We start from the raw sequence: 25719 nt of genomic DNA on the forward strand, positions 1-25719 counted from the left end.
TATTAGGATAGTAGTGAAGACAAATGCTGCAGTTTCCGCAGCATGCCCACTATGCATTTCTATGTCACTGGCAGCTAAGCGCGCCCATCTGTTTCTGTCCCCTCAAAGTGAACATGGCTGCGTTATTGCTGCAAAGTTGCCGATTCTAACAATATTATTCATTACTGATACGGAAGAAACTGTTTCAATGCACATAATGTACTCACGAGAAGAAAAAAAATCACATTCGGCATGCTCGGCTTGCTCCGCCGGCCCCTTTTTTGTTTTGGTGTCCCGCACTAAATACAGTGGCAGCCACCTATTTGCTGACAAGTTGTCATCCCGCAGCAAACGCGGGATAAAAAAAAAATTTATTTCTTTTGGCGGGAAATTTAACCCGCGTGATGATCGCACCCCTGAATTTGCGTCAATTTTTTTGACAGAAAAGTGCAATCATTATGCGAGTAAATACGGTAATTAAAGGGCCGTGTGCAGGGTGTATAATGCGCCAGAACATTTTAACATTTGTTTGCAAAATAGATGGTAAAGTAGAAGACAAAAAGTTGTTCTTTGTAAGTTTCAGGGTTTTCACGTATGCATCGGAAGCAGTCTTGTATGTCGACCATCGCTCAATAGAAGGTGAAAGTTTGGCAAGACGGAATAAACTTTTCTTTTTGTTAGATAGTCGCCTGATGTATGAATTGTACCAGAGTGCTTGAGGGTTAGAGGTGACGAGGCACTTAGGAATATATTTGTCTGATAGTTGGTGTACTTTCGTTTTGAACAGTAGCCAATTTTCTTCAACAGAGTGAGTATCGAAATTAACAAGAAAATGACCAATAAATGCAGATAGTTCATTATTAATAGCGGCAATGTTAGCTCGTTTGTAATCTAGAATGTTTTTTTTTTTTTTTTTTTTTCGCTTTAGGACGTGGCGTATGAATCACGAAATTGAGCAGAAGATGATCACTGATACCTGGCAGATATGCTAGATCTGTAGCTAGCTCTGGATTAGTGGTTAGGATTAAATCTACAGTATTTGCAGTACTTGTTACAGTCCTAGTGGCTTGCATTACTAACTGAGTTAGCAAAAACAATGTACATAAATCTAAGAATTCTTTAGCTTGTGATAAAGGCGGCAATGAATAAGGTGGTTGAGCAGTCCACAAGATAGTTGGAAAGTTAAAGTCTCAGTATAAAAAGCGTTGATGAAGGATAGTGTGTGCGAACCAGGTTTATAGCATCGTGGAATTCAGTAGTAAATGTGGACAAATAGGATGGAGGACGGTAGCAGACACCAATAATTATTTTCAGATTATTGATGACTACCGAAGCAAAAACTAGTTCCAACTAGCTGCAGATTTGAATGCATGAAAAAGGAATATATTTTGAAATGGCAAGCAGAACACCACCGCCGCGTCTTGCTGTCCTATCGCAACAATACATCGAGTAATGGTGAATATCGTGAAATATTTCAAAATCATACACATGCATTGGGAGCCAGGTTTCTGTTAGTGCAACAGTGTGAGGTGTACATGTATCAATGGCGGAAGATAAGTTCGCATGCTTATTAAGAACACTTCTGACATTGGTAAAAAGGACAGACATAGGAGATAACTTCCCGCTGCCCCTTGCGATTCCCTACGATACAACTTCCAATGTAGAATTGGTGTTTAATCCACTGGCTTCACCACGTGTGCCAATCCAATTGACAGTGTCAGCGGTCACTCTCCCCTGCACACCATGTTCGCCACGTGTCGCGATCTCGTCGACAGTGCCAGTGATTGCATTGTACATAAAGCATCTGTTATAGAAGCATAGCTTGTTGTAGTGTAGTTTAAAAGGGCGAGGGCCAGCCTGGGTGGTTCCAAATTCACAGTTTTTTTTTTTTTAGCCAAGCGTGTTGCAGGTGAGAAATCTTCACTGATAGTGATGCCTTTCGACTTGAATTCATTGCGCAGGGACAGTATGTTTTCTTTCATTCTTGAGTCGGTAAGTTTTACTATGACAGGACGACACTTATCGTGTGAAAATATGCCCAGGCGGTGTGCACGCTGGATTAAAGGACCAGAGCATGAGTTGACGACCTCAGTCAATGCTTTCATTAGTTTAGATTCGGTATTTTCCCAAGACTCTTTAGCATCTGATATACCCCGAAATATTAAGTTCTCACGTCGTGATCTATCTTCAGCTTCGTCCAGACGAGACTGCAGAGAATCATTTGGATTACGTTGCTCATCCACCGATTTCTTTAAATATGAAAGTTCTTGGCTAATGTTGTCAAATTTCGTGGCCTTTTCCTCGAGTTCATCAAGCCTCTTGTGCATGCCAGCTAACTTTGATTCAATATTCTTTTGACTATTTTTAATGGCTTTTATGTCCGCAGTTATTTAAACCTGACCTTTCGAGCTTTGCAGCATACGAGAGTGCACTTCTTTCAGGAGCTGAAACATAACCTTCATTTGATCAGATGGATCATTTGGTAGGCAATCCATCTCTAGGAGAGCCTCAGAGCGAGTTGTAGGACCCGGGTTCAACTCAATGTCACCCGAGCGCAATAGCAGGACAACCAGCGAAAAACAATCACAAGCAATATCACAGCAAACCCGTGGGCATGGGAACAGTAACAAACAGCGATCGTCGCTCCTTTTTGCGTGCAAAGAATACTGCGTACACACCTGCACGGTGAAAAAAAAATGAAGCATTGGAGCCATGCTGTTGTCACTGCTCCCATACCCACTGGAGGGAAAGCAGACGCATCGGCTTCTTAAATCCAGTGCGGGTGGTGATGGCATTGTCGATAACGCTAGATGGCTTTAGACGAGCCACTCCGTGAGCGGAAACGCACGGCCGGATGTGCAGAAGCTGTCGGTGTAGGAAATTCCAGGATGTTCAGCTGACTGACCTAGATCAATCAGCGAGCCACAGGGTGCAGCCGAGGATGTCGTCACGATGAGCAACAGCACAGCCTGCATGGTGAAAAAACAAAGCATTGGAGCCATGCCGTTGTCACTGCTCCCATGCTCACTCAACATATTTATAGTTAGCGAGTTGCTCATACTCCAGGCATGCAGTTTCGAGAGTATGTTATTTGCTGTGGTTTGAATTTCCAATAAATCTGATCTTAGAAAAAGAAAGCGAACTAGTATCCTCAGCATATGCTACAAATTGGGTATTGTCATCTATTTTTACTATGTCATTAATATAGACATTAAAAAGTAGAGGCCCTAGGATGCTTCCCTGCAGTACTCTACTGTTTAGGGATCGAAAGGTTGATTTGTAGTTATTCAGTAGTACCTGCTGCTGGCAATAACTCAAGTAGCTATGCATAAGGGTAAAAAATGCTCCACAGAATCCATAATACTCTATCTTTTTTAAAAGTGTAGTATGATTAATCTGATCAAAGGCTTTTGAATAGTCTGTAAATATTCGAACTATGTAATGTTGATGCTTGAAACCATTTAATATGATTTCTTTTTGAAGAAGTAACATGTACTCCATGGAACATTTTTTACTAACACCATATTGAAATGGCGTTATGATGTTATGGCGACTCAAAAAGCTATTCATACTTATGTGTATCAACTTTTCAACAGCTTTAGGAAAAATGGGTAGTATATAAGTAGGCCTGTAGTTTGATACATTATTTTTGTCGCCGTCTTTGAGTATAAAGGTAACTCTAGCAACTTGTGTATCAGGAAATCACCAGAAGAAAAGATTAGATTAATCACATGCGTTAGGGCTGGGGCAATAATATCAAGCACGTTTGATGGGTCGAAATGTGGATCATGAGGGTCGACGCAGTTGCTATTTTTCAGGGATAAGAACACTGCTGAAATTTCTGGCTAGGAGACGGGCAACAGATGTGCAGATTCACATGTTCTTGAAGGCAGAAATTTTATACAGGATGTGTGTTGCTCACTGCTTGAGATAGAGGCAAAAAAATTGTTGAGAAGGTCAGCTAGCTTACAGCCAGTGAAAGTATCGTTATCTAATTTGATCTCAGTGGGATCAGTTTTTTTCTTGAGAATAACCTTTTAGGAATGAATTCAGCTTTTTCCAGACAAGTTCGGGTTTTCTAGATACTTCATGATTAAATAAGTTTTCAAAATAATGTTCTTTTTGCTTGCGCAAAAGGGTATTTGTTTTACTCCGATGTTCCTGAAACGCTTGTAAATTGGAGACTTTTTTTGGAGGCTGAGGGGCTAAAATAAAGTGACTCGATCACTGCTGCCTTCCTTGCCTGTGCAGTGGGCTGTGCACACTCGTTGATCGAGGAGAGTCATCACTTCTGCCTGCTTGGAAGTGAACAGGTGAGGCACGTCATTATTACTTGGTGAATGCAGTGAGTGATGCCTTGCTGTTGATCCGAGGGTGGCACAGTGTGGCTTTAGTGTGTCCAAGTAGTATGGGGTGTTCCATGAGCACTTGCATTAACGCAGCTGCTCCTTTTTGCAGCATTTTTTTTTTTTTTTTTGCCACTGCAGCAAAGCTAAACAACACTTGATGCATAAGATTCGCAGGGTGGTTAGTTGGTGTGGATCAGTTGTAATAATTTATTTAGTGCAATTGAATGCAGCTCGCAGAAGAGCATGTTATGCAGCAAAATGCCCTGTGCTCAATTGTAGTAGAGTGAATAAAAGTGGCATGATCATTGTAGACAGACATTTCGCTTCCTTTGGCAGTGCCTGCTAGTGTAGCCATTAGTGTTAGTAATTTCGAAGTAGTATACTATTTAACTTGAGACTGGCTGTGGGTTTTGCCAAACCAAAAAGTTACTGTATGCTCAAAGGAAAGAAGGCAAGCCGTTTGCATTGAAATGGGCACTGTTTTTTTTTCTTAAATTTGATTTTCTGCAATTCATTTATTTACTTGTAAATCATGAGTTGCATATTGCAACATTGCATCAGCGAGTTGCAGAAAAGGTGGGCATTTGCATTTGGCAAACATAGAAATTGGTTTTGAATCATCGTTAAATAAACAGTTGAGTACATAATAGTATAAAATGTATTGTTACATAAACAGGTACTCAAAGGGTAAGAAATTAAACTCAAATGACTGTTGCATATCAGCAACATTTTATTGGGTAGGCAAGAGCAAGACGTTCGTGCTTGTACAAATATACAATAATACGATGCATCAAATAGTTACCTGGAGCAAATAAAAAAGAAACTTCATGCAGTTAATTTGATTCGTAGAGAGTGGATGTTCACTTAAGGAGCACTTTGTACTCTTTGTGGTGTGCTTATATGTAAAGCTAGATGGGCACTTACTAAAAGCTACGAAGTTTCATGGAAGTGAAAAAGTCCGGGAACTCTTGTTATAAAGTGTGGGTTTTTGTAACACCAAATCATTGCATGACAGGTGATCTCAATGCAGTCCAGGTGTATGCCAATTTTTAAAAAATGTGGATCCCATGCACTGTGGGAATCGATGTAGGCAAAGCTTTCTGTGCGGTTTGCATCGATTGACAATAACTGGTGGTATTGTTTAAGGTGAATGTTCAAGTTCTCCAATGTTTAGTGCAATATAAGAGTGGTGAGTTGATGTTAAACATTACTTTGTGTGCACCACCACACACAGCGAGACATGTTTGCTTGAATGAATGAATATTTGATGTTTAATGGCGCAAGGGCCAGATGTGGCCAAAGGCGTTTGCTTGAGGCGTTGTACACTATTGTTGATAACCTCTGAGAAGGTTAGCATTGTCAGTGCCTCACACAATGCATCGCATTGTAGCTAAGTGTTAAACTTTCAATAAATAATAGTACTTTGCGTGCCATTGCGTGCCAAGCCCACAATATAATTATGAGGCACGCAATAGTGGGGGACTGCAAATTAATTTTATCCACTTGGAATTATTTAATGTGCACCTAAATTGAAGTACACCGGCAGTTTTGAATTTTGCCTCTGTCAAAATGTGGCTGCCGTGATCAGTATTGTACCTGTGACCTCGAGCAACACCGTAGCCATAAAGCTACCACAGCAGGTACAGGAGTGTTGATTTGATAGGCAGCCACTTCTGTCTAGTGTCATCTAGACGCTGCAGGGCTTTAATGTGGCTTTGTGGCTGCATGTCCTGCGTCAGATGTCTGCTTGACAAATTTGCACGGTGTCTATTTTTCAGAAATAGCACAAATGTACTGTGCTATAGCTTGAATTTAAATTTAACCAGTTTGCCCACAACTGGCTGCTGTGTCTCGTAGTAACGTTTCCTTGCCTTCTTTCATCGCCTTTTTCCTCTCCCGCCTTCCCTTCATGTATATGAGCTGCGAGCGAAGATTGGTGCTGTTGTTCGCTAGTTTCGTGGCTTCATCAGTTCTACCCATTCTCTGCCTTTTTTCCCTGCCTCCTCTCTACTGTTCTATCTACCTCCCCTCTGGACCATCGCACAGTTTACATAGGCCTGGTCCGATAAGCTGCTCACCGGTGGCTTAGTTAAGTGAGGTGGGACATCCCGAAAATGAGCGGGGCATTATGGAAACGTCTGCACCTGAGTATGTTTTGAACTGAGGAGGGTAACTCGTTCAGATGTACCACGATGTATTGGCCTTGTTCATGTGATGACTCAACAGAAAGCAGCTGGATGTGACTGAGGTGCTTCGTTGTGGAGCGACACACTGGTGCAAAATGTCCCCGTTGTTCGCAAAGGTTGCAGGTTGTTCTTTGAGTTGAACACATGGACCACGAATGCTGTTTGTTACCATATTAACCACACAAACTCTTCAGTCCACTTCGAGACTGGTCATGGTGCTGCTGGTTTTCTCTGCTTCTAAAAGCTTCCCGAAACTGTAATCCACCTATTGTCTTGGTTTGCTTCCACGACATGGTGTCGACATTGAGAGAGCCTGGCTGCAAGTTTCATTCTGCAGTCCTTTCTTATTTTCAGTGTCTTCAAGCTTTCTAGCTTGAGCGAGTGCGTCCAGGGACTGTATTCTGAAACAACCCACTTTGGCGATACTATCGCCTCGGCGATAGTCACGTTTGATAAATCAACTGGCTGCTTACCCGTGATGACAGCATGCACTACCAGCACGCACTCTCAAATGCTTCACAGCGCACGAGAGAGCACACCGTGCGAGTGCAGAGTGGTTCGGGTATGTTGTTTTCAAGTGTAATAGCTGCAGTAAGGGTTCTGCCCACTGACTACGGTTGGCTATGGCCGCTTTAGGTAAAATAAATTTGAAAAAGGAAGTGTGAAATATTTTATTTTAATGAATAAATTAAGCTAGAACTCACGCGGTTGCAAAATACATTTTGGCATTATTATAAAGCAACATATTATTTCTGCAGCTGTGTGTCAGCCATTGTGCACCGCTAGAGCGGCATCGTCTGACTTGTCGCTACTACACTTCGCCACCAATTAGTCACCACCAACCACATGAGCAACGCATTGTTCATGGTGGTGCTGTCAGCTGTTCCCAGACACTGTCACTGAATATTGTCTCTCAAGGCAATACAATGCAGTAGCCCATCAACAGTCAACAAATACTGCTGTGCTAAACTACGTGCAAACTGTGCTCAAAAGATACATACTATAAACTACCGATGCTCTTGTCTCTACTACAGTATACCACCAGCCAACTGCAAAAAGACGCGGTCGTTTACTCAATTTGTCGGGAGCACCCAACAACACTGTGACGTCAAATTGACGTAGGCCGGAAATACTAGATGACGCTATTTATTTTCTGGTTTTGCTAAAACAGCCAATCAGCGTGCAACGTTGGAAGAGGCGTGGCTAAGGCAATAGTATCGCTGAAGTGGATCATAACTGCGAGTCGGCCTAGTTGGATTAGATTCATTTGCAAAAAATTTTTTGTGCGCAAACAAACAGGGACGAAGAAAAACAGCAACACAAAGACGAGAACTCGTTCTTGTGTTGCTGTTTTTCTTCGTCCCTGTTTGTTTGCGCACAAAAAGTTTTTTTAGAAGTGGATCGTTTAAAATTACAGCCCCTTGAGTGTTAGTTTCGGGTTTCGACAAAGCTGGTTTGGCAAACGAGTGTTGAACCTGCCCACGATGAACCGATCGCTTATGAGTTGTTCTTTGACTGCTGCTGACAAGTATGTGCAGTTTTTCACCATGGTGCAGAGTGCCCTGTTGAAGGTGTCCACTGTTTTTCCAGGCATCTGTGTACGTTGGTGGAACTGGCTAGAGTCGTATATTTTGTTGGCCAGATGCACGTGGTGGCCCATGAGCGCCTTTCTGACAGTTTCGAAGGAATGGTAGGCGTCAGCATCTGTCACAAGCAAAGCAAGAATAACCTGTGCTTGAGTACCCATGCATTAAAGGAGAGTGCAGAGTCTGTTTGAAAGTGAAGATAAAGCTGGATGAGGAAGCACACTCCTTGAATTGGAGTAGCCATGCTAGCCAGGGACTTGGGTCGTTGAATGTGAAATGCGGCAGAGAGTTGGGGTGATTTTGGTGGTTACCGACGCAGTTGCGGGCAGCTGGGTGTTTGGCATTCTGACACCATGAAGAGGTGTTTGGAGCATGGTTGAGCAACCCTGAGCTTGCCAGCAAGGGGTGACTGTGCCACTTTGTTTGTGTGACTCGAAAAACTCTATTTTTGCTGTGCTATATACAGGATGCTTTAAGCATGAAATGCTTTTAGCTCCCATTGTCAGCGACCTTCAGGTGACCTTGAGCCTAAAGCCAGAGCCGTTATCTGGGCACTCAGACGAGAACATCCTTGCATCGTTGCGAGAACAAAACGAGATCATCTGAGCAACCAGTCAAACTTTAAAAAATGCGGTCTCTGGCCCCCAGCCCCTTGTACAGGACCGCATTACATAGGCTTGTTACTGCCCAAACAAGTTTTAAAAAATATTGTTTCGTAGTTCTTCCTATTTGTTCACAATATCACCAAAGCTGTTACTTCTAGTGCACAGAAGTTTTATTTGTCATTTCCAGTAGCGACGTTCAAAAGGCAGATACAATGCACCATACACTTGACTGTCATCTTTTGGTGCTGGCACAGGGTTGGCTGTGCTCTTTTCAATGCCAGTGGTCCGTAATTTCTGCAGCACGGGTTCTGCACCGCCTCCTTGAGTGATAGCACCACGCTGCGTGACCAAGTGGGAAGCATCCGGCATGCGGCGGATGGTTGCGAGTAATCGTCGTAATTACTCCAACCAGTCTGCTTTGCCGGTAGCCATTTCATGCTTACATCTACTCTCGATTACGGGAGAGCCAGCATCTTTTTTTAGACAATACAGATTTTTCATAAAAAAAGTTGTGAGCACAGTTAACGTGGTGCTTTAGCCAATGAGTTCCTAGGTGAGGCGGACATGCTTTGTCACTAATAATGTAAGCTTGAGAAGACTAATGAACAAAAATTCATTAACTTTTTTATTAGTGCCTTAGGGCGCAGTTGGCTAAATGGCAAATTTGGAGGCAGTGACATTTTTATGCATGCCCATCTTTTAAAAATCTTGAAAATCGCACTTGATTTGAAATATTTATCATCAAATTCCAAAGCTTGTCCTAACAAAAAAACAGCGCGAGAAAGACATAGACGAGCTAGAGAGAAACGACAAACACAGGCGCTACTTGCAACGAACAATTTATTTGCTAAGAAACAGAATAAGTAGAAAACTACACAGAAAGGAGAACAGACACCCTCTCAAGGGTGCACGAAAAACGAAAGTAACATCAGGGTGTCTACCAACCGGGAAAACCGGCAATTCTCAGGGATTTTGAGTAGTCTGGAAGAACTCGGGGAAAACTCATGGAAAACTCAGGGAATTTGTGCCTCTACCAGGGAAAATTAGCTGTAATTTTATTGAAAGGGTCGAAAGTTGCGGTAATGCTGGCTCGAGCAACAGACAGGAATCATAATGAATCGTCTTTGACGTCCTGTCATCGGCTGCAGGAGTTGCCAGTGTACAGTCAACGACTGACTTAGCGGATTCCCGATAATTTGGACGGCTTCGCGGCACCACCACATACCCCCTAGAATCAATGTATCAGAACGTCTGAAATTTTGGACGCAAGAACTCTTCGCCGTCCGATTTTCCGGACGTTTTGCCGTGACCGCAGGTTCGAAACGGCATTAATCAAAGCCACCACTGCTGCCATTTTGATTACTTCGCTGCCTGAAACCGGCGCTCTCGCACGCAGATCCGCTGGCAACCGTAGCCACCGCTGCGGCAACACTAGGCCTAGCTGCTTTGACGTTCGCTATGAAGCTTCTTGCCGTTGGGTGCCTTGTTTTTTATTGAAAGAATTTGCTGCTGTCAGCAATGGCACGGACTCCGCCTTTGTGGTCCTCGCGATTGGCTTAGAAACTTGGAAAACATGGTGCGTTGCATAATGCCGGTTCCTGAAAGTGAGCTTCGCCTCTGTACAGAAATGTTACTTGGTGAAGCATACGCAAAAGTATTGCAGTGAAGCATAACAAGCGTAGGAAGGGGCTATTGCCACGGAACGCAGTATGTATTCCTTAATTATACATTCGTGCACCCCATATTTCCTGTCGCAGTACGAGCACCGATATACCTAATACTTGTACCGACAGGCCTTCAGAGTGTTTTCGAATGTGCCTCTGGCGGTTTGAGACCTTAAATGACATGCATTTATTTTTTTCCAACTGGCCGATTTTTTGGACGTTTTCGCGACCCCTAAGGAGTTCAAAAACTAGGACGTGGACTGTGCAACTGACCAAGAAGATGCTTCAAATGGTCCGTGGGGCGAACGAGTGACGGAAGGAGTACAAGAACAGAAATTAAGGACCTATGCATTGAGGAATGAATGGGAAAAGAAGCGTGCTGCCGCCGTTTTGAAGGAGCTTGAGCTCAAAAAACAAAGTGTTGGCTGATGCCGAGATGCAAGTGTTGCTCATTCAAACCAAAAAAAAACTCTTTGAAGCAGTGAAACACAACAATGAGGTGTCGTGCGTGGGCTGAGAGTATGTCAGGACAGTTGAGGTTGACTTACGAGCTGTTGAGAGAGAATCTCAATTGTGACAAAGTTCGGTGCCTCATACCACTCAGCTTGCTATCAGTTGATAGAAATAGCTCATATTCAAAAATATTTTATTTTGTATGCATCTCCTTTTTTATTTGTACTTGAGAATGTCCGACTCCATTTGAAATTTTTTTCGAAGACATTTTATTTGCTGTGCATTTTACTAACCCCTCCCTTCTATTCTCTTCTTGAATAACATGAACACTACTCCTTAGTGTTCAAATTGGAATAATTCGTTCTTTTTAAAAAAAAATTTGATGTGCTTACTAGAGAGTGATCGCATCGGGCGATATGGTTTCAGCTCGTCTTGACATAAAACAGTTCTGCATCGCTCAGGGAATTTTGCAAAGGAACTCAGGGAAAACCTGGAAAACTCAGGGAATTTGGAAATGTCAACTTGGTAGGCACTCTGAACATATATGGGACTACGTCAAAGCTGGCTAATCAAGAACTGTTCCGCATACACTCTTAAAAAGCCACTGCATTGTAACATCATTCTCACATCTGCTGAACACAGCTATGTCATCCTCTTGTGATGACATGCTAGGAGTGCAGCAAATACAGCGACCGTCATCATAAGATGACCTGACACGGATAGTGCAGCGAGAACTTGAAGCCATGGCTCCTGCAGCCCTTTTTTCCGCCTCAGTAGACCGAACAACTTGCCTACAACACCATTTCTGTAGGCAACAGTCCATGAAGAACTCACTAGTCTTGGAGTTCATTCTGTCTTTGCCATTGCCACTTCACAGCTGTCTCATGTTCCAGGTCCATTGACTGGGCCGTGGTATCCTGCATGCTACCGAAATCCAGCCGAGGGGCAAACTGCAGATCATCGGCCAATCTGTTTTGCCTGCCAGCGTATCAGCCACGTTGCTCGCCATTGCAACAACCGTACTGTCTCTTCGCCTCTGCGACTGCCATTCGCCCCAGACAGAGCGGGCTTCACCAGCCTCCATTCACACTGCAGCAGCCAAACGATGATGCTCGTGCTCTTGGAATAGTCCCTTGTCATCATTCCGACGTCACCAGTCCCATTCGCCACCAGCTTGTCGCCCACCGTCCCTGATGCTGCCTTGACTCTCATCTCCGTAAAACTAATTGATGCAGCTCCCGGAGGTGAGGCTGCATTGATGACTCGACCGCAAAACCCTCTGATCACTTTGCCGACCAAACAGAACTTGATGGACGTTTTAGTCGATGGCGTCAATGTCCCTGCACTCATTGACACTGGTGTGCACGTATCCATGATGAGTGCCCAATTGTGGCTACGCCTGAACAAAATTCTCACACCCGCTGCATCATGTGCCCTCGATGTTGCCGACGGAGGAACGCCTACCGTGCTTGCTATGTGCACCGCTCGCTTTGGCATCGTGTGGCATCTAATGACTGTTTTGTTTGACGTTTTGGAACAATGCCCTTACGATGTTATACTTGGCTTAGACTATTTATCATCCCATTCAGCCCCCTGTGATTGCGCATCTGATGTCATTGAGCTTGAACTGCCTCACGGCTGCTATAGTCCACCATGCCTACAAACACGGTTATGCTCTCCTGAAGACATCCACCCGTCGCCTCAACCCACTACATACGTCATTTTACTGTCATTCCCATCTATTCCTGACGGCATCTGTGTACTATGTCCCCCCCGCTGACATACTGCTTGAAAAAAATTTGGCCGGTCCCCATACTATGCTCACTGTTACAGGCAATCAGGCTTCGCTCCATCTCCTCAATTTTAACTGCTCAACTCAAATTCTTCCCAGAGGCATGTCTTTGGATGAGATCTTGCCTGTGAACAGTTACGAGATATCGGCTTTTGGCGCCGAAATTCCGTCGCCCTCTACAGGAACCTCCAATTCACCGACTCTCACAGATGAACTTAGCAAGGTGATTGCACCTGATCTTCTTCAGCTGACCTTTGCCGTCTCTTGGAGACTTACCGCTACATTTTTGACCTGACAGCTGCCCTTTAGCCCAGACATCAGCCCATCAATATCCCCTCAGATATGGTACAACAGAACTGCTTGTTGGCCTAGTTGGTGCTTGCTAAAAGACATGTTTTTTGCTGCATGTTAAAACACACACAAAAGGAAGATACATAGAAGACAACATGGGTGGCACTTCCAACTGATTTAGTTTAGGCGGTGACCCAGGAAAATATGTACACATACATGCATGCGCAGACTGTTCACGAACCTATGTTATCCAGCGGCCAAACAATCTCGTTTCTGATTTGTAGAGCAAGACAGATGTATCGCTAATACAACTTGAAGCCGTCTTGCTGTACATATTGGAACTTAGATTGTTTGACTGCTGGATAACATAGGTTCGTGAACAGCCTGCGCATGCATGTATATGTACATATATTCCTGGGTCACCGCCCAAACTAAATCAGTTCGAAGTGCCACCTGTGTTGTTTTCTATGTGTCTTCCTTTTGTGTGTGTTTTAACTTGTGGTAAAAGACATGTCTTTTAGATGTGCCCTCGGAATCATTCTTTCGCGTCGGTCTCGATCTTCTCAGTCGTGATTGATTATGCGACCTGGTACGTGATCACGCGAGCTTTGCACACAAGCTGTGCAACTGAGGTGGCAGATTTCCTTTTGCATGACGTCGTCCTCCATAATGGCGCTCCCTGGAGGCTCCTCACTGATCGCGGCCGCGCCTTCTTGTCCTGAGTAATTGAAGACCTACTTTGCTCCTGTTTTTGCCGAGCACAGGCATTCCACCGCCTACCGCCCTCAGATAAACGGACTGACGGAGCGGCTCAATCGCACGTTGACAGAAATGCTCTCTATGTACATTTCTGACGACCACAGTGATTGGGACAGCTCCTTACCATTCGTGGCCTTCACCTATAATTTGTCCCGTCACGAGGCCACTGGCTTTTCACCCTTTTACCTTCTGTTCGGCCACCACCCTTTGCCCTTTGACACATTCTTTCCTTCCTCGACGAACACTACCACTGAATATGCTCAAGACGTTTTCACTCGGGCTCGCATGGCCTGCCAGGTTGCCGGCTCCCGGCTCACTGAGTCTCAGGCTGCACAGAAGGTCCGGTACGACAGCCGACATCAGGATGTTCGATTTCCTCCTGGCTCTGTTGTCCTCCTATGGACGCCGTGTCGGGTTGTCTGAAAAGCTGCTGCCGCGCTACACAGGGCCCTGCACAATATTGCGTCAGCTTGGCGACGTGACTACGAGATCGCTCCGCTGGACTTGCGTGTTCCCACGGACATTGTGCATGTGTCCAGGCTGAAACCTTACTTTACCGCAAGTTCACCTCGCTTATAGTAGCACTGAGGTGCCACCTTTACAGGCGGGGGTTATGTTATGGAGCAACCAAGAGTGGTGCCAGTCAGAAGAAGACTATTTGACATGTAGAGGTGGAATCTGTGTCAACAGCCATCTTGTTTATGCATCGTTGTCTCTCTTGTAAATATTGTAAATACATCTTTATATGACTTCTGCAATGTAATAATATAAAATGTTTAAAAACACGAGTACTGTTGCCTAATTAATAATTATGCATGTTGTTAAGCAATTTAGTATGCTCCTTGGACAGTTTCCCAGCAAGCAAAACACTTATTTCGTAATTTCATAATTTATTTATTGGTAAAAATACAGAAAATTACATGTGCGTAGTATACAGAAGGAGGTCCCATAGTCGAAGACGGTATTGGGACCTCCTGTTAAAGACACTTATGATGGTATACAATGTTTAAAGCAACAGTAGTACAGATGAGAGCTAAGAATAATATCAGAACATGTTTATAGCATATGAGTAATAAGAACACTTGTTACCAGCATGACAATGTAAAAAACAATAAAATTAGTAAAGAAAATGGACAATATCAGTAAGTATTTATTGTGAATGCTTTTAATTCTCTTTTAAAATAATATATGTTTTTTGCATTTTTGTACAGGTGGTACAGTATTCCAAAGCGATATCGAGGAAAATTCTGCAGTCTGTTCACCATAGTTAGTACGCACTTTAGGTAGATGGAAATTAATATTGAGTGCAAATCTAGTGTGACTATGAGCTATCAGGTCACAATGTGAGAAGCAGATCACTGGGAGTTCCTTAGTCATATATTTGTAGAATGAAATCCCTAGATTATATTTGGTGAGTTCTGAAATGGTTAGGATGCTGTTTTCATGTAGTAGTGATTTTCCATTTGCAAAGCATGAACTGCTTGTAATAATTCTTGTGGATTGGTTCTGGATTACGTGGAGGGATGCCAAGTGAGCGTTATAAGTGTTGCCCGAGCATATTATGCCGTAGTTAATATGAGAGTGAATGAATGAGTGGTATAATGAGATTAATGTAATATGTGTAAAGTAGGGATGAGTTTTAATTAGAACGCAAGTACCGTATGCTATTTTCTTTTTATGTGAGAAATGTGATCTTTATATTTCAAGTTGCAGTCAAGAGAAATCTCGAGGAAAGATGAGCATGGACTGGGAGATATAGAGGTTGAGCCAAAAGTTAAAGAAGGGAAAGGTGCCGAATGTTGTTGATGTGAGGAAAATACAACACATTTAGTCTTGGTGGCATTAACAGATTATAGGTTGGCATTACACCAACTTAAAACATTTTCTAGATCAGTATTCAGCTTGGTAATAAGAAGTGACATGTTTTTATCAGAGGCAAATATGGTAGTATCATCAGCGTACAGAATGCACTTAGCAGATGAAAAACAGTTAGGTAGATCATTAATATAAATCAAAAGCAGTAGTGGTCCTAAGATGGATCCTTGAGGGACGCTAATGTTAGTGGTTTGTTGTCTGGAATAGACATTAGACACAGACACAACCTGAACTCTGTTTGATAAGTAACTTTTTAATAGTTGGAGCGCAAGATTACAAACACCAATAGCCTCAAGCTTAGCAAAAAGGATACTGTGGTTTAAGCAGTCGAATGCCTTTGTTAGATTGATGAAAACTGAACCTGCAAATAGACCTTCGTCAATTATTTTTTTTAATTGGTCAGTTAGATGTATGAGTGCCAAATCTGTGGAGTATCCATTACGAAAGCCAAATTGGCATGAAGAGAGAATATAAAATTTAGTGACATATTTGGTTAGACACAATTCAATTAATTTCTCCACAACTTTGCCGAAAAAAAGGTAAAATACAAATAGGGCAGTCGTTATGTATGAGTGTGCTGTCACCGTTTTTTAGAACTGGAATGACTTTACCGCGCATAAGCTCATTAGGAAGCAACCAGTCTTGTATATCGAATTAGTAATATAAGACAAGATATCAGAAATTAGGTGTGCAGTCATTTGAATGGTAGCAGGTAGAACTTCATCAATTCCCGCAATGGTGAGTTTTCGGTGACATATAATGTTATATATTTCTTCTGGTGTTGTGAGGAAAAGAAAAAGTGAGTAAGGGAGACGATTAAGTTGAGTGACTTGTGAAGGAGAGGGTGTGTCATTATGAAAAAGATAGGAGCTGAAGGAGTTGGCTATTTGGATAGGGAAGTTGTACTCTGAGTTATTGCATATATTTTTTGATACCTGTTCTGGTTTAGAATTCCTGTTGAGAAAGGAGTTGACGATGTTCCATTTCAATTTGGTGTTATTGCCTGCTTGTAAGATTTTTTGTTCAAGATATAATCGTTTTGCCACTTTTAACTGGCTGTTTATAGAGTTATGTAACTTTTTATATCGGGCAAATTATTTGATATTAAAAGGCTAGTTTTTATTTTTTTAGAGGTTATTTCATTTGCGCAAAGCTGCTAATAACTTTTTGGACATCCTTGGATTGTTAGAGAATGCAATGATCTTTTTGCATTTCCTTATACAAGTGAATTTATGAATATGTGATATAATTACAGTAAGAAATTTAGAAAATGCTTTCTGAGGATCTTTAAAAGTTTTGATTTCAGACCAGTCTATACTAGCAATGGCAGTTGTGAAGCTCTCTTTGTCTAGAACATATTTAGAGTGTGGAAGAGGGCAAGGACTCGAGTTATATTCAAAACGTAGAAGCAATGGGTAATGATCAGTTATGTCAATATCAAGGACTTTCACCTCTGGTGAAGTTAGTAAGTTAGAGAGGGCGTGATAATTAGCGTCCTTGTGCCATTAGGAACCTGTCGTGTAGGAACATCAATTAAGCATTCATATCCGTAGCTTTGTAGTAGACTGGTGTAAGAAATAACTGTTGATGATGTGTCATTGAGTAGGTTAATGTTAATGTCACCCATTATAATGACATTTTATTTTCTAATGAAACGGTATGTAAAGTATGATCAAGATTATAAAAAAAAGTCAACTGATGATGAAGGGGAATGGTAAATGCAACCAAATATGAAATCTCTCTGATCATTAGAGGGAGAGCAATTAACTATTTCAATCCAGACGGATTCGCAGTTGTCACGATCCGCCCAGGTTCGTGAACAAGGGAGGGCTCCAGGCACCCTCCGTTAGATGGACGCTCTGTAGCGTGGTAGTAATGAACGATGACTGACCGCCGAGCAGCTGTGCTCGCCAGTGTTTATTGGTGCGGTGACCAGTGTTGCTTAACTGAGCCTGGCGGGCAAACGGAGATTATGCCCGAGGGAGCATCACATGCTTGTTACACCCCCTTACCGCCCAGTTTGTTTGTCAACAACAAACGTCCAAGTTCAAAGTGCGAGGCTGTGCCTCCGCTTTAGCCGGGTTGACGGTGCCGGCTACCCAGGCAAGTAACGGTCCAGTGGCCTCTGCCGTCGAGTACTCCGTCTGGGTACTGGTGTTGATGGGCCAGGTGTGGCAATGCCGAGTGCTGCCTGAGACAGCCTCGATTCATTCAGAGGGTCCGCAGTGGTCGGCCTTGTGAGTGGTGACGGGCTCGACACCGGCCCAGCGGGCACCGCACCACTGGCAACGAGGTGGGCGGTGCTCCGCTGGAAGCAACTGGTGCTGCCACTAGTCCTCCTGCAGGCTGGAACTCGGAAGTGGCAGTTGAGGGTGCTGGCGAGGTCCTGAGGTGAGGCCTAACATGGTTGGCGTGTCTGTGCCAAGTTGCCCCGTCTGGTATGTGGATGAGCAGCGATGAGGCGCTGGCAGGAGACACCACCCTTCTGGGGGACCAGGGTGGGCCAGGACAGAAGTTCCTGGCGAAAACTGGAGCTCCCGACTCCGGCAAAGGCCCAAGACGGCACCCTTGGTCAGCAGCCAGCTTCTGCTTCAGCTGCTTCAGGAGCACTGTGCATCAGAGGTCCGGATGCAAGACGTCCAAGGGTGTCTTGACCATCCGACCCCGCAGGAGCTCACAGGGGGCACGGCCAGTGACATCGTGGGGCGTGGTCCAGTACTGAAAAAGTATCTGGGCAATCTGCATCCGGAAAACCCCAGTCGGCTCTTCTTGAGCTTGTCCTTGATGGTTTGCTCCACCCACTCGGCTGCACCATTTGAAGCAGGGTGGTACGGCGAAACCATCATCTGGCGGATTTCGTTCTTTATCAGCCAGGTAATCTGTGCTGGCGAAAGCAGGGCCATTGTTGGACACGATGACGTCTGGCAACCCCTGGGTGGCGAAGACCTGTCGTAGCGCTGCAATGGTCGCACCTGCTGATGCAGTGGTGACAGGTAGAACTTCCACCCACTTCGAAAAGGCGTCCACCACCACCTGGAAGTAATGGCCCTTGAAAGGTCCTCCAAAATGCACATGTAGGCGGGACCAGGGTCTCTGTGGGAATGGCCAGGGGGTGATTTCCACATGACGTGAGGCCCGCTGATGCTCCTGGCAGATTTGGCAGCTCTGCACCATGTGAGCGATGTCCTGGTCGAGGCCAGGCCACCAAACATGAGACCAGGCCACCATCTTGGTCTTTTCCACGCCAGGATGACTCGCGTGCAGCAACTGCAGGACCCTGGAACGAAGACTTTGTGGGTTCACCATCCTGGAACCCCACAGTAGGCAGCCCTGCTGCAAGCTCAGCTCGGTGGCCTTGTGGCTATAGGCCATAGGCTGCTGAACCAATTCCTCCCCACAGGACACCGCCTTGGCCACTTGAGACAGGACTGGGTCCCGGCTGGTCGCTTGCGATAACGCAGATCTGGAGAGCACCTCCGGGTACGCGTGCTCCAGCATGAACACTTCAGCAGGTTCTGGAACAGCATCGGGCACTTCTGGCTGGGGCAGGCAGCTCAGGGCATCAGCAGGTCCCAGGTCCTTTCCCGGACGGTAAACTAGCTGGTAACTGTAAGCTGCCAGCCTCAAGGTCCAGCATACTACTCGAGGTGATGCCTGCACACGAACTGCCTTGTCAGGCCCAAGCAGCCCCAACAGCGGCTTGTGGTTCGTGACCGCCTCGAACTTCTGGCCCCACAGATACTGGTGGAAGCGTTCGACACCGAACATGAGGGCCAAACCTTCCTTGTCCAGCTGGCTGTAAAGTTGCTCTGCAGCATGAAGCCGACGAGAAGCAAACGACACAGGGCGTTCCTGGCCATCCTTGTCCCGGTGTGCCAAGACAGCTCCCACACTGTACGGCGACGCATCTACGGTCAGGACGACAGGCTAGGCAGGATCAAAGTGTACGAGCACTGGAGCCTTGGTAATTAGCTCCTTGCTGCGCTGGAAGGCCCAATCCTGCTCCTTCTTCCGGACCCATTGCTGACCATCTTGACGCAGAAGATCGAGCAGCTGTAGATGCTCTGACAGGTTTGGCAGGAAACTCCTGTAGAAGTTGATGAGGCCGAGGTAGCTCTGAAGCTCCATCTTGTTCTGGGGCTTAGGTGCCTTGAGCACAGCATCAACTTTGCGGGGAGCCATGGCTAGGCCAGCCTGGGAAATGACATGTCCCAAGTACTCAACACTGGGTGCCGGGAAAATGCACTTTTCCAGCTTGAGCTTAAGGCCAGTGTCCTGCAGCCATGCCAGGACGTTGTGCAGGTTTTGCAGGTAGTCCCTGTCATGTTTCCATTGCTGCTGCTGCTGTCTGGCACACCACGTCAGGGGTTGTGTACATGACAGGAGCGAGTCGGAGAGGAAAGGTGTCACGAGAAACTTGTTGGGACCCCACCACGTCGAATGCGCACAATGCCCTCTGGAGCTCTCTGGGCGTTCATTAATCTCTTGACAGCTGTAATTATCTGTGACCCCCTTCAAAAGCACTGGAGAAACTGTAGCGCTTCCCTTTTTACTAACATGCGAGTTCACAGGGGATGTAGATAGAACTCTAGAGAGGAGGGAGGAGAAGAGACAGTTCCCATACAGTGGAGGGGGGGAGGAGGTGACGTGAGAAGGCAAGGAAACCCTACTACTATACGACAGCAGTTGCGGAGAAACTGGATAAGCTTAAGTTCAAGATACGGTACAGTACGTTCCTGCTATATCTGAAAAATAAACACCATGCAAATATGTCAAGTGGACAAATTGCACAGGCCGTGCAGAAGCAGAGCCGCACTAATTAAAGCGCACCGCAGGGTCCAGACGACACTATGGAAGCGGTCGATCGTCAAATCAACACTTCTGTGCCCGCCGCAGTAGCTTTACGGCTATGGCATTGCTAGAGGTCACGGATTTTATCCCAACCACAGCAGCCGCATTTTGATGGGGGGAAATTAGAACATGCATGCGCACTTAAATTTTGGGTCACTTTAAAGAACATCACGGTGTCAAAATTAATCTGGAGTCCGCCACCATGGCGTGCCTCATAATCCGATTATGCTTTCAGCACATGCAGCACTATAATCCAGTTCAAGTTAAAAATATGTATATAAGTGACACTGATGTTTAAGACGCACTTGCTCATTCGGTAAGCAGTTTAAAACAAAAATACAGTGACGTCTCACTTCGTGAACATGGGTCACGCGCAAGCAATGATATGGACACTCACGCGCATTTCTGCCATCTTGGTTGCCGCGATCTTCCCTATAAAGTTTGGGGGCGATAACATTGTCCCTGTGCACCGTATGTCGTATGTGCGATTGAAAGCATGCGATGGTGAGCCCAATCACGTGCAAGGGAGGAAAGCGGGAAGGCAACACGGGAGGTAGTGGGGGGTAGCTTGTACTCTGGTAGCAACTGCGTAGTTTGCGCAGCTACGCACACCATATCTTCAAAGCAATCTGCAGATGCAACGATTTTGGAGTCGGTTGACTCACGGTTGGCCTGCTGCCACTTGCGTTGCCGTTCCGTCCTTCTCGCATGCGGCGCTCGGCAACTGGATCACGAGACGAACCCGGTACCTCCGTAACGCGCACACATCCCGTAGCTACTGCCGCAGGAGGTCAGTCTAGTGCGCTTCGTGTCTCCATAGCATCCAGTCTGATTTTGAGGGCAGTCTTTTCCGGGAAAAAAAAATGTGTATAAGTTGCACTGGTGTATAAGGTGCACTGGCGTATATAACGCACTGGAGAAAAATTCAGAAAAAGAAAACGCTACTTATACACCGTAAAATACGGTATTGTCCCTAAGAAAGAATCGTCATCCTGCTCATCTTGTGGTGACGCTCGATTGGAGAATTGGAGAGGCAGTCGGCGTCAGAGGGTTTTCATTCGGACTTCTATATCACGGTGATGTCGAATTCTTGCAGGTGGAGGCTCCAGCTTGCTAGACACCCTAAAGGGTCCTTTGAATTGGCTAGCCAACAGTGAACACGATCATCGCTTATGACCTTGAATGATAAGTAAGGGCGAAATTTCATGGTAGCCCAAAATATGGCAAGGCATTCCTTTTCCATCATTGAATAAGTGACTTCCGCTTTTGACAGCTACCTGCTAGCGTAAGATATGACTGTTTCAAGTCCGTGCTTTCTTTGGACATGAACAGCACCGAAGTTTACATTGCTTGTTTCGGTGCGGATTTCGGTATTGGCGTCTTGGTTGAAGTGGGTGAGCACTGGTGGTGACTGCAGGCATTGTTTTAATTCTTCATATGCCTCGACTCGCAATGTTTCCCACTTAAATACTATGTCGGATTTCGTGAGAAGAGCCAGAAGTGTGGCGAGGCGAGAGAACTTGTTGACAAACTGCCTATAGTAGGTACACAGACCAAGGAACCTGCACACTGACTTCCTTTCGATAGGCTGTGGAAAGTTTGCAGTGGCAGCTGTTTCCTGCAAATCAAGAAGTACTCCTGACGTGGTGATGACGTGGCCCAGGAACAGAAGTTCTTAGTAAGCAAAGCGACATTTCTCTAGGTTCAGGGTCAGCTGAGATGACTTGATGGCTTCTAGTACTGTTGCAAGGTGCTTAAGGTGATTGTCGAAGTTTGAGGCAAAGACGACAACGTCATCAAGGTACACTGAACAGGTCTGCCATTTCTACCCAGTAAATACCATGTCCATTACATGCAGGAAAGTTGCAGGCTCCCAGCAAAGACCAAATGGTATGAACTTGAATTCATAGAGGCCATCTGGCATGATAAAGACAGTCTTCTCTCTATCTCTCTCGTCAACTTCGATTTCCAGTAGCCCATGTTGAGGTCCATAGACGAAAAATACTTTGCATTGCAGAGCTGGTCCAACACGTCTATGGATCAGAGGAGGTATACGTCCTCCTTCGGGATTTTTTTCAGGTGATGGTAATCTACGCAGAAATGCAGAGTTCCATCCATTTTCTTCACCAAGACTACAGGAAAAGCCCATGGGCTTTTCGACTACTGGATGATGTACTTTTGCAGCAATTCATTGACTTGTTGTCTTATAGGTTCATGCTCTTGTGTGAAAACTCTGTAAGGGCTCTGGTGAAGTGGTCGAGTGCATTCTTTGGTTATCATGCAATCTTTAGTAACTGGTGTTTGTTGAATCCTTGATGATGATGAGAAGCAGTCCTTGTATTGCAGGAGGGGACTTTTGAGCTGTGCTTGCTTTTGCCTTGGAAGACTTGGATTAATATCGAAGGCTGGTTCAGTAACGTCGACCATCGTTGTTGGTTGGGCTTAATCTGAGAGGGCCAACGTATCGCTGCCTGCTGTAACTGCTTCCATGCATGCAGCCTTTGTCTCCTTGTTCAGATGTTTAAATTCACGACTGAAATTTGTCATTGTTATCTGCTCTTTTCCTCCACACAATTGGACAATTCCCTTTGCCATGCCGATTTCACAGTCGAGCAGCTGTTGTTGGTTACTCTTAACAATGCCTTCTATGTCTACCATGTCGTCTGCTGCAACGGAAGTCATAATGCTGGCGTGAGGTGGCGTGCTGGTTCAGGAACCCGCAATGACTACTGGAGCTCTTTGTAGACACTGTTAGAAATTGAATCCACCTGGGACTGAGTTGCACTTAACGTCCTGCGCAGTTCTTTGCCTACAATGGCTCTGATGGTCTCTCAGAACCTGTCGGAGCCTAATGCTTGTATTTTGCTTTTTGGCGAAAGCACTTGGCGATTATATTGCCATGTGCTAATTTCCAGCGTCTTTTCGATGCACATGGCTCTTGTTAAAAATTCTGCGAACGTCTTGGGTTGCTTGCGAACCAATCCCACGAAGAGCTCTTGCTTCACACCACGCATGAGGAAGCGAACTTTCTTGTCCTCAGACATGTCTGGGTCGGCGTGACCATCTCTTCCACGTAGATCACAATGTTCTGATTTGGAAGCTGTTCAGCAGATTCCTGTATTACTTCAGCCCTTTCTTTGTGGATGACGCTCATGAACGTGTTGGATAAGGTGCTGCGGAAGAGGTCCCTGGTTGTCAGGGTGGACTCGCGATTCTTGAACCACGTCCTGGCAGCATCTTACTCCAGCTTGTCGTCAGAGTTCTAGTTGTTGAATCTGCCTACCATTTTGCATGTTTCCAGTCAGCTTTCCAGGTCTTCAAACGGTGATCTGCGGAAGGTCGGTGGCTCCCTGGATGGTTGCAGCACGATGGGGGATGCTTGGGCTGCTAGTGTGGTTGTTGACTTGGCCTTGATTTCAATCGTCTTCTTGGGAAGAGGTCTGCAGTCCTGTAGCCATCCTTGCAGCCTGCGCCTAGCTCGCTGGTCTGTAGCAAGGTTGGTGTTGCCTTCACAGTTCAGGCTTGAATTACGGCTTTGCGGAGGCATCCGGAACATGAACGCAAAGCACCTCCACCAGATGTCACATTGTAATAAAAGTGGAAAGCACAGTAGCCAAAACTTTGAACCATGAAAGTAACTCTTTATTGGGCAAACCTGTGCCCAGAAAAAACAAGCAACGGTCAAGCACAATAATAGCGGCGAGCACAGTTGGCGATCACCGAAAATCTCGTGTATGAGTCAAGCGCATTGGTTGTTATACAACACTTGTTGAAACTTCCAGAGTAATCGCTGGTGCCCATATGCCTTCAAGAAAGTACTACACAATTTGTGTCGAGCATACAGTCTGATTACACAATGTTTAGTGAGAACATACACAACATGTTACGTACTCCAAGTAATTAATTTCTTTTTCTTAAATTTTTTTTTCTCTTTCTTCCTCTTTTACTTTCGTTTTATCTAGTTTCGAAATATTGCTTACTGCCGTTATATTGTCTATTAATTACTTCTACATAGATTTGTATCTCATTATTTATTATTACTGGAATTGTACCAATTGAGCTGTTGTTGCTTGCTAAATGAACTTTTATGTTAACCATGAACAGGAGGTCCCAATTCAGTTTTAACTATGGGACCTCCTTCAGTATACTTCTATCTGTATACAGTAAACTCTCAGTTGTACGAACGCCGGTTTATCGAATTTTTCAGAATAACGAACTTTTTAAAAATCCCCGGCAGTTTTCTTATAGATTCTGTGCAAAAACGTTTCACTTAAACGAATTTCGGAACAGCCAATATTTCAGTTTAACGAACTCGCTCATAGGCCCAAGGCTTGCACTGCACTGCACTGCAGGCGCAACCGATGCCCGCCCTCATCAAACCGCCGCTCCAGTGGCAATGTAACGTCGCTGGCGCTACAGCACCCCTGGGGCAAAGCGGCAGCGCGAAAAACGAACGGCAATGAGGCATGGCCTCCGAGATTGCCCGCACAAAACAAGCAAGCATGTAATCTCGGAGGCCATGAACAAAGTAACATCGCTGGCGCTTACAACGCCGCCAGAGCAAAACGGCGATCTGTCACACCACAAACCACGTGATGTAAGTTTTTTTCCGACCGGCTAGTCGTGGCATGGTCGTCGTCTCTTTTTATCCCCGTCTCGTCGGTTCCGCGTGTGCACACAAACAACCCACGTGGTGTGTTTTTCAATGATATGTAGAAATTCCATTTCACACATTTCTAACCCTATGGATGCCATGTCTTTTGGTCCATGAATTGCACTTCAAACTTTTGACTCTGTATGCCATGTCTTATGTTGGTCTAGTGAATATTCAGTTTAGCGAACTTTCAGTTAAGTGAACTATTTCCTTCACTCCCTTGGAGTTCACTCAAGTGAGAGTTCACTGTATTATTTTTATGTAATAATAAAATTGATTGATTGATTGATTGATTGATTGACTAACAGATAGAGCCAACAATAACATTCGAGCAAGTTCCAAATCGTGCAAGAGCGTGTTGTGCTAAGTGATTGCCTTAAGTATAGGCAGGTGAAATGCAGTCCCCTAGAAAAGGATTAATAAGCACATGTGTGACTATTTATGAAAAATCTGTATTGTCTAAAAAAAAAAAAACACTGTATACATTGGGAGTTTGCCAACATCATGTCATTTGGGGCATTCCTTTGCACCCTGTTGTAGTATAGCATCGCCCCCTGTCAGATCTCTGTGTCATCGCACATATGTTTTGTAGTTGTTTAGCTAGATGGCGCACCCCCCTTCTGTCATGTGACGAGCTTGTACCAATCGGGAGGTGTCATCTAGCGTGTGAAGCCT

The 25719-nt window shown here is 44.9% G+C and overlaps 1 protein-coding gene across 2 annotated transcripts in view; it reads left to right on the forward strand.

The window, feature by feature from the left end:
* park (E3 ubiquitin-protein ligase parkin) overlaps positions 1-25719 on the forward strand; it is a 250664-nt gene that overhangs the window by 121759 nt on the left and 103186 nt on the right. For both annotated transcript variants that reach the window (XM_055064887.2, XM_050168283.3), the window contains exon 6: positions 4231-4292. In XM_055064887.2, coding sequence (XP_054920862.2) covers positions 4231-4292 — 62 coding nt within the window. The remainder of the gene's footprint in view (positions 1-4230; positions 4293-25719) is intronic.

This window comes from Dermacentor andersoni, chromosome 1 (genome assembly GCF_023375885.2).
Source record: "Dermacentor andersoni chromosome 1, qqDerAnde1_hic_scaffold, whole genome shotgun sequence".
Taxonomy (NCBI): domain Eukaryota; kingdom Metazoa; phylum Arthropoda; class Arachnida; order Ixodida; family Ixodidae; genus Dermacentor; species Dermacentor andersoni.